Below are 9,547 nucleotides of genomic sequence, written 5' to 3'. Positions count from 1 at the left end.
GCTCACATAGAACCAAGAATACTGTCACTATAACAGGTTTCTCCTACTTTTTTTTTTTTTTTTTTTTTTTTTTTTGGTTTTTTCGAGACAGGGTTTCTCTGTGTAGCTTTGCGCCTTTCCTGGGACTCACTTGGTAGCCCAGGCTGGCCTCGAACTCACAGAGATCTGCCTGCCTCTGCCTCCCGAGTGCTGGGATTTAAGGCGTGCGCCACCACCGCCCGGCCGAACCTTCTCTTTCTTAACTCTCCATTTTCCTTTCCTGGTATTTCCTAGCTTCTAATTGGCTATACAATAATAATAATAATAATAATAATAATAATAATAATAATAATAACAAATACCAGTGTTACCAACATTTATTTCCTAATCAGTGTACAATAGCTCCTTAGCTTTATACACCCATGGGCCAGCATGTGGTTTTACACATGAAAATTTATCTCCTGTAACACTGAATGATATGTCTTTGTTTATACCTGATGAATGTGGTTTTGTGGGTGTGGATGTGGGTCTCGCATATGGTCTTAAAGTCTGAACAGTGAGTGTTTGGTATTTAGCTTTAATTGGTCTTTGTTCAGCATCAGCCTCAGTTTTCATCAGCCTTCAAACATCAGAGGAAGAATGAGTTCATTTCCTTGAAGTTTATTGACTGTTACTGGTGGCAGAGAAAATTCCATAAAAGAGCAGATTCCATATGGAACAACAGGATGGGCCCTCTGAGCTGGGGAGGAGGGGTGCCTTGGGGTGGGGACTTGAAGCGTGGAAAGGCAGTGCCCCCACCCTTCACCCTCCATTGCCACAAGGATACTGGAGTAACAGTTGGGGAATCCTGTCCAGCACCCCCTCTCACATTGGAACCAAAGAGGGGAAATGATGTGAATTACAGGAAGAAACATTTCACAGCTCCTCTGTCTCCCCATCCAAGGGGATGCCAATATCCACATTGTAGTCTCCATGCTCCCCGGAGCTCAACCAGGGAATAGGGGTTCGATTGAAAGAAGGCCTGTTGGAGAGGTTCTGGTTGTAGAGGACCAGGGGTTCACTCAGCAGAGGCCCCAGGTCAAACTTGGGCATCTGGAAGGTCATGCGTTTGGAGGCCTTCTCATATCCACCATAGGGCATTGCTGTCCTGAGAGGGGGACATATTACATAATTAAGAATCAGAATAAAAGAAACAGGACCGTATCGATGAGATAGTACCCTGTTTTAAGGGAAGAGAATCTACAAATTATAGCTAGAGATTGCTTCTGTGCTCCTGGTTCTTCTCCCTGAACACTCCATGTCCCTGGCTTGCTTATCTCTCCAAAGTTAGTGATGAATGGAGTCTAGTGGACTCTGCATGGTCTTGTGGATGGCTGTGACATACACCAGCATTTTAGTAAAAATGGCTCCAAATACTGTGGACCCAATGGTATGAGACCATACTGAGATTACAATGTATCTGCCCCTCTAATTCTACCCTCACTGCAGGGGGATAGTCGATGGCCTGGCTGGGAGGAATTAACATTCTAATGTAAAAGCACTTCTGTAGACCTCCCTCAACCTGCTCCCACACAGATCTCCTATCCATGGTCTACCGTGCCCAATTCTAAACCAGTAACTTGGAGCAGGGTATAAAGAAACAGAAGTGTCCTGGAGAGAGAGTAACTGCATCATCAATTGAATGGGTGGGAGCCAAAAGAAGGTCCAACCACAAAATGTAGTATCCCCATTTTACCTTCAAAGAAACCAAAGCTCAAAAAAGCAGTGCCCAAACTGCTGATCAGTGAACTAACAGAGATCTTGCTTCCCAAGAAATCTTTCCTCCACCACACTGCTACAAGAGGCAAAAGAGCAGAGATCTTCCATGAAGGCCTATATCCCCTTAGTCTTCTGAAACGTTTAACTACAATCCCATACCAAGTATAACACAGTAAGTACCACACAGTGGGATACATCTGGTTTCTTCCCACCACCCTACCTGTTGAAGGACTTATATTTGGGGAGTTCGGCTTTGGCCCCATACGCCAACAGGTCAATGCCAAGTTCCACTTTTTGCTGAGGGTCAACCCCCATGGCCCGATCCCATGGGGAAATATAAGTCTTGAACACAGTGACATGTTTTCCTTCTCCACCTGCCTGGTCACCTGGTAGCCATGAGAGAGAAACATAAATCAAATAATAGCAGCTATTATTAGTAGCTAATGAAAGCTAATCCTGTACTCCACCACTAGAGAAGTTGCTGAGTCTAGAGACCTGAGGTATAACATCCTGGGAGTTGTATGTGGTTTATAACATAAAGGTAGTCTGGGGTGAGATCTGTGACTGAATCTGAGAAGCCAGGGGGAAAAAATAACTAAAAGATAAGACTGTGGGTGAAATAGACACATTGCTGTATCCTGGATACCTTCTGGGTCCAAGATGCCTCATTCTCCCTCTTCCCAAATAGGCCCCATTCCTAGGGACATCCCTGCTCTAGGGACTAGATGCATTACTTCTGGTGAGATGCTTGCCTGTTCCTGGCTCTCCAATCCCTGCTGTGCCAGGAGCTCCTCCTCTGCCAGCCTGGCCCCCAGGACCACCTGCACCCCCAGCTCCAGAGCCGGAGCCTTGATGATGGTGATGGTCAGCGCCATACTGTCCAGCGGAGCCACTGCCCCCGGCCTGGCCTCCACCGCCACCCTTGCCATAGGAAAACCCCTGACCCGCTGTCTCCAGCTGTCCTCCCACTGTGGGAAGGAACTTCTGGAAGTGATCCTGAAAGGAAATCAGAAAGCGAGAGGAAGGTTAGCAGTGGGTGTGCAGAATACACAGAGAGAGACTACATCTACGAGAGGGCGTGCGTGGAGTTTAGGACCAGCCAGAAGATGCCAGCGTTCTGAGAAATCCTCCCTAATAACTGCATAGGAGATTGTCAGCCTGAGGGAATTACTTTCCTACAGAGGTTTCATTCCCTAATTACAGCTCCGGGTAAGGCAGCTCACTTCCCACTCCCCCTCCCTGTCTTGACAAGGCAGAGCAAACAAAGACGTCTCCTCTACAAGAAACTGCAAGGAGGAGGGTCGGGGAGCAGCCAGTTTAAATTTGACAAAAAGGAAGGAGATCTCTGTCCCTCCTCCTCAGTTTGCCCAGCAGTGAGAACTCTTGCCCCGCTCCTCTCTCCCTCTCCCTTCTGGATTGCCTACAGGACCAGAACTTTCTCCCAGTGAAACTGTAGCAGGTGAAGCAGGGAGGATGGCCAAAAGGGCAACACTGGGTTTGGCTCCAAAGCCTAAAAATAGCCCCACCAACTCCTTGAGGAGGCCCTCCTGGCCACCTTACCAAGAAGCCCCACGCTCCACCCAGCTGTAACCAGACCCCGGCCGGAGGAGGGCTTTGGGCCCTCCTAAAGTTAGATATGACCCACTCAGCACTTTGACTTTGGTTCTGCATAAGGGCTAATGACAGACTCTCCTGCCTTGGCCACATCCATGGAGGCATCTATTTCCACTGTCCCCCAACCACCCAGGGAAGGTGGAGGAGGAAGAGAGAAAACGGAGCCGGCCCCTCCTCCTCGGCTGTAACATCCTGTGCCTGGCCTCTCTCCAATCCCTTCTTCTCTTTCTCTGGAGAAGCCTGACTATGTGTGGTCCTAAAGAAAGAAGATTTAGTGCCCCAGTCCTGCATCCTTAAAGAAGAGATTAAACCTTTAAAAAAAAAAAAAAAAAGATTTATTCAAAACGAAGATGGCTATAAAAACTCATTAAACTCCTCTAATGTTGCCAAATTTAACAAATAAAATTGCAGACTACCACTTAAATTTTATGTTCAGGTATAGAACAATATTTTTAATATAAATATGCCCTAAGTGTTTAATGGGACATGTTTACATTAAGAAAGTGTTAGCCGGGCGGTGGTGGCACACACCTTAAATCCCAGCACTCGGGAGGCAGAGGCAGGCAGATCTCTGTGAGTTCGAGGCCAGCCTGGGCTACCAAGTGAGTCCCAGGAAAGGCGCAAAGCTACACAGAGAAACCCTGTCTAGAAAAAAAAGAAAGAAAGAAAGAAAGAAAGAAAGAAAGGAAGAAAGAAAGAAAGAAAGTGTTTGTTAGGCATTTAAGTTTAAAATATAACACATTTTTAATCCCAACACTCAGGAGACAGAGGCTCTGTGAGTTTGAGGCCAGCCTGATCTATGTAGCTCCAGGCTAGCCAGATTTACATAATAAAATTCTATCTAAAAAAAATTATTTTATTATTCCAATCTTATTTTTTGTTTGTTTGTTTTTGAAACAGGATTTCTCTGTGTAACAATCCTGGCAGTCCTGGAACTCGATTTATAGACCAGGCTGGCCTGAAACTCACAGAGATCCACCTGCCTCTGCCTCCCGAGTGCTGGGATTCAAGACATGAGCCACTACTGCCCAGCCTTATATTGTTTTTATGTCCAAAATGTTACATGTTAGAGGCAACATATTTAACAGGAAAAAAAGACAACTGTTGGTTTTAAAAACTTTTCTCAAACTCATGAGCAATCCTCCATCCTTAGCCTCTTCAGTGACCAAGCTCATTGTATAAACCTGGAGGTCAAATTTAACTGGATACCCTCTTTGGATTTTTGTTGCTTGCTGTTTGCTTTTGGGGGCACTGGAAACGAATCCTAGGGTCCCGTGCATTCTAAGCACCTGCTCTGCCACTCAGCTGTACCGTCAGCCCCGAGATTCTGTGGTTTTTAATTCTTGTTTCATTTTTATGTCCCCAATATTACAAAGAACATACTTTACTAAAAATATTCATTGTGTATCTTAACTTCAAAATACAGGACCGGGTGTCCTGTGTTTTATCTGGCAACCCTATTTTAACACTTTCCCACACTGGGAAGGAATTTTCTCCCTCTGGGTGTGGTACCCCTCAGCCTGCACTGGCTCCGAGATGAGACTAAGCTTCAGAAATGGGCTGTAACCCACCCTAGAGCTGTTGGGAGTGTAGTATATGCAGAGACTTAATGAGCTTATCATTTCTCATGGAGAGGAGGTTGGTGGTATTTGGGGAACCTGGGGCCTACTGAGAAGCTGTCGGGAACAGGCACTGGGCTGTGAGAGAGGTTCCCGTCCATCCTCACCATTGAGCTGTCAGAGAAAACGTCGGGGTGGTTCTCATAGATAAATTTCTCCACCCGCATCTGCCGCAGCTTGAACATCTTGGAGCCTCGGTTTGTGAGCAGCGACAGCTCCTCCAACATCACATCCCTTGGGACACTGATCTTCTTGCCCAGGTTCAGGCCGGAGCTCTCCCGTCCGCCTTATCCAGGAGGGGGAGAAGAGGAAATTAAGGCTTTCTGAACTCAAGAGTAGAACCACCACCCACAGCCGAGTGTACAATCAAAGAGATCATCTAGGGGCAAGATGCTGTTATCTGACCAAGGTCTATCTAGTTTATGGAGAAGTTTTTTGTCTTATTCGTGTATCTTTTAAACTTTTTAAGAGATTTGTTTGTGTTTTATGTGTATTGAGTATTTTGTGTGCATGTGTGTTATGTGCACCACATGGGGGCCTGGTGCCCACAGAGGTCAGAAAAGGGCTCGGATCCCCTGAAACTGGAGTTAATGGTGGTTGTGAGCCACCATGTGGGTGCCAGGAACTGAACCTGGGTCCTCTGCAAGAGCAACTTGCTCTTAACCACAAAGTCATCTCCCCACTTCTTCAGTCTGTGTGTGTGTGGGTGCGTGCGTGCGTGCGTGCGTGTGTGTGTGTGTGTGTGTGTGTGTGTGTGTGTGTGTGTGTTTGAGACAGGGTCTCACTATGTAACCCTGGCAGGCCTGGAATTCACTATTAGACCAGACTGGCCTTGAACTCACAAATGAGCCTGCCTCTGCCTCCTGAGTGCTAGGATTAAAGGTGTGTGCCACCATACACAGCCCATGAGAAGTTTTGATTTCCTGGTTTCAAGTTAGAACACAAGGGGATGAGGGTTGGGGCCTAACAGTTGGAATACTCGAGTAGAGAGGTAAGCAGGGCCAAAGGGGGCATGGGCTGGAGTGGAAGAGAACAAGCACAAGGGAATATCGTAGACAGAGGCCAGTAGAGAAATTATAGCATGGGGGAAGCGATAGGCCCAGCCCGTGTGCAGTTGCCCATCTCTAAATACGGATCCTTGTGTCCTTTCGTTTTGATTCAGTGAACTCTGGCTCCAGAGGTATCAGGAGAACTTCACACTTGGTAACTGGTGTGCATCCCTGGGGAGCACGCCTGCGCACTTTCCTATTTTAAATGCTTACACAATTGTCTAGCACTTAGAAAGAAAGAAGGGAATTAACCATTTGGTGGGGCCTGGTGTGTGTCCCCACATAGACCTCACTGACATGGGTCCTGTGGTCCGGGCCTGGCTGAGCGGGGCAGCGGGGTGTTATCATCCAGTCATCAGTGCACAGGGCAGGAGGACGCAGAGTAAAGGTTGAGCTCTTCCTGCCTCTTGCTCCTTGTCCGTCTTACCTCACCCATCACTCTGTCTCCCACACCCTCCATGGCTGCAATTCCTCTGACTTATATCCAGTCTTATGGGATTTCTGGGACTCCTGTGTCAGGGTGCTCCTAAAAGGCCTGCATTAGGGAGCGTCAAGCATGCCCTACCTCCAGTGAGTTCCATGATCAGTTTGCTGGATTTCCTCCTCTTGTTAGGGGCCGGGGTTCCCGAGAGCGGCATGGTGGAGATGGATTTGACCTGGGAGGAGTGGGAAGCAGGCTTGAAGGAGAGACAGGGAATGGGAAGGGTGAGTGTGTGCACCAGAGCCGTACTTCTTTCTTTCTTTCTTTTTCTTTTTGAGAGGGTTTCTCTGTGTAGCCCTGGCTGTCCTGTGTCCTGGAACTTCTCTGTAGACCAGGCCGGCCTCGAACTCACAGATCCGCCTGCCTCTGCCTCCCAAGTTGGGGTGTGCCACCACCTCCTTGCTTAGTACTCCTTAACTTGGGGTTAAGGACAAAATTTCTTCAGATCGTGTGTGTGTGTGTGTGTGTGTGTGTGTGTGTGTGTGTGTGTGTGTGTTTCTCCAGTGCTGAGGCTTGAACTCAAGGCGTCATGCATGCCGCGTGGATTCTCTACCACTAAGCCATGCCATCTACTTTAGGTTTTCACAGACATGTGTATTCCCCGAGAAGGTAGACTTTACTGCCATGGGGCTTCTGTTTTCTTTGGAATCAGAACAGGAGGTAGAGCTACAGCCCTTTCTCTACCTCTTACCAGCCTCTTGTGCCCACTTTCCAAAGATCCTGTGTGGGGATCAGGAGCAGAGCCGGGCTGAGGGTTGTTTAAAAGACAACATCCCTGGCAGGGCAAATGCACCCAGGTTTCTTGAGCCTGGCATGATTTAAATCTGTATTGGGATATCAGCCTACAGCTCTGGCTTCAGACTCTGGTCTTCTCCTCGGGCTTCTGTCAAGGCCAAGGGGGTACAGAAATGCTCCGCTTGTGTTGAGGAGATCCAGCCAAAGCACTCTCCATAGGAAGGGGAGGTTGTTGTTCTTCCAGGAGGCCAACTGGAATGTGGCCTGAGAGGTCATGGGGGTGTTCCTTGCTCCCTCGGGCACTCCTATCCCAAGCTGCAGAGCTGGGGTGGAGAGGAACTGAGGGCATTTGAGCTCTGACAGATGTCAGTTCAGCAATATCATACATAGCAGTAGAGACTTGTGGGGGGACAGAAGCATAGTAATAAGATCCAGCTGTGGATGGGGAAAAGCTAGGGAAAGCTGGGAACTTCATTCTCTCCCTAACAGTCATGCAGTTTTCTATGGAGTCCTATCTCACAAGCACAGCTACACTCCACCAACCTCGTGGGGGCTCAGGCCACCCCTTCCCATCCCTCAGGTACCTCCCCACCCATCTGCATTCCTCCCGACTCCTTAGGTCCCTTTCTTTCCAACTCCGTGGCTCCAGCTGGACAGCTGGGAGCTGAGCAGAGATGAGGAGAGAAGCCACTCCCCTAGGATGAGGAATCACATTGCAGACAAGGAGGTCAGAAGAGTGGGCTCCAGCCCCTTCAGACCACAGAGCTGCAGACTTACCAGCCGCTTCAGTTGGTGGTCAGCTCGCCCTGGGGTCCAGCGGCTGTGGAGGACTGAGCTGCTGTGACTGACTGGCGAACCTGAGCTGGGCAAGCGTAGGGGCGGCACCGGCAGTAGGGGGAGGGACGGTGGTTATTAATAGAGATGATGAGCACAGGCAGCTCAAATGGCACAGGGGCACTGAGACCCTGGAACCAGTGCCTGCGCTCCTTGCCTGATGTTCAGGAAGGGGGAGGGCCTACGAGAGTCCCCCACCAGGCTGTCTGAGTCGGGGATCAGTGGAGCAGTGGGCTTAGGGGTGCATCTCCTCTTTGCACCTTGACCCTTAGATCCAAAGGAGCATTTCAGGAGGTAATTTAAGGCAGACGCGGAGAGGAGGCAGAGAGTAAGTGGCGGGTAAGAGTAGGTAAAGGGCCGGCGGCGGCGGTGGCGCATGCCTTTGATCCCAGCACTCGGGAGGCAGAGGCAGGCGGATCTCTGTGAGTTCGAGGCCAGCCTGGTCTACAGAGCAAGATCCAGGACAGGCACTAAAACTACACAGAGAAACCCTGTCTCGAAAAACAAAAAAACAAAAAAACAAAAAAAAGTAGGTAAAGGGAAAAAAACAAATTAAAACCAGAAAACATGATTTGTGGGCCACTCGGGGCCATCCCAGGCCAGGGCTGAAGGGACTCATGGGTGTATTGGGGGTGGGAGGGATTAAAGCCCTAAATTTGAAGATAGGATGGAAACTTTCACAGTGGAGTTGCTTTTAAGTTTCTTGACTAGGTCAGCCTTTTCTCTGAGGGTTAGACGTTGGCAGGGTGAGGGACCAGCTTGGTGGAACCCACTGCAGAGGGCGTGGTGAAGGCCTGCCTGCCTCACGCCTTTTCTTTCCTCTTAGCACAGTGGCTCTCAACCTGTGGGTCATGACCCTTCCCCAGGGGTCACACATATCAGATATCCTACATATCAGATATTTACATTAGGATTCATAACAGTAGCAAAACTACAGTTATGAAGTAGCAACTGAAAATAATTTTATGGTTGGGGATCACCACAACCTGAGGAACTGTATTAAGGGTTGAAGAAGCATCAGGAAGGTTGGAAACCACTGTCTCAGTAGCAGCAGTAATACCCTGAACACTTCCTCATCTTCTGCTCAGCTGCTTTTGTACCTCTTACCTTAATAGCTGTCTGAGGAACTGGCTTTTTTTTTTTTTTTTTTTTTTTTTTTTTGGTGTGTGGAGTTAGTTTAGTAAACATATAATAGTTTCCTGAGCCTGGGCGTGGTGGTGCATGACTTTAATCCCAGCATTCGGGAGCCCTCAGCCAGGGCTACACAGAAAAATCTTATCCCCCCCCCCCCAAAAAAAAATAAAAAGCTTATTTTTTACACCTGTATCATTGTACTTCGTTCATATTCCCCCCCACCCCCATGACCACCCCTTGTTCCCACACCTCGAAGAAAGAGGTTTTTGAAGCTTCCAGAATGCACTGGTCCCTCTGGGAGTCCCCCATCTTCCTGACCACACCCTTCTCCTATCCTATTCTTG

General features: G+C 48.5%; 1 protein-coding gene across 2 annotated transcripts; it reads right to left on the bottom strand.

Moving 5' to 3' along the window:
• Positions 1 to 619: 619 nt before the first annotated feature.
• Positions 620 to 8,120, bottom strand: Myoz1 (myozenin 1). 2 transcript variants are annotated; one of them, XM_028879716.2, is made up of 6 exons: positions 8,013 to 8,120; positions 6,585 to 6,696; positions 5,078 to 5,256; positions 2,490 to 2,733; positions 1,958 to 2,123; positions 620 to 1,126 (listed from the first exon to the last, which is right to left on the bottom strand). In XM_028879716.2, exons 2-6 carry the CDS (start codon positions 6,655 to 6,657, stop codon positions 895 to 897), a joined length of 894 nt encoding a protein of 297 aa, XP_028735549.1. In that variant the 5' UTR covers positions 6,658 to 6,696; positions 8,013 to 8,120; the 3' UTR covers positions 620 to 894. The 2 variants fall into 2 exon arrangements, with proteins under 2 accessions (XP_028735549.1, XP_028735550.1); XM_028879717.2 differs by having other exon boundaries at positions 6,585 to 6,675; positions 8,013 to 8,117.
• Between the last annotated feature and the right edge of the window lie 1,427 nt (positions 8,121 to 9,547).

Source organism: Peromyscus leucopus, chromosome 9 (assembly GCF_004664715.2).
Source record: "Peromyscus leucopus breed LL Stock chromosome 9, UCI_PerLeu_2.1, whole genome shotgun sequence".
NCBI classification, from domain to species: Eukaryota; Metazoa; Chordata; class Mammalia; order Rodentia; family Cricetidae; genus Peromyscus; species Peromyscus leucopus.
Note: the sequence above shows the minus strand (reverse complement) of the source record. Positions and strands in the feature narration are given on the sequence as shown.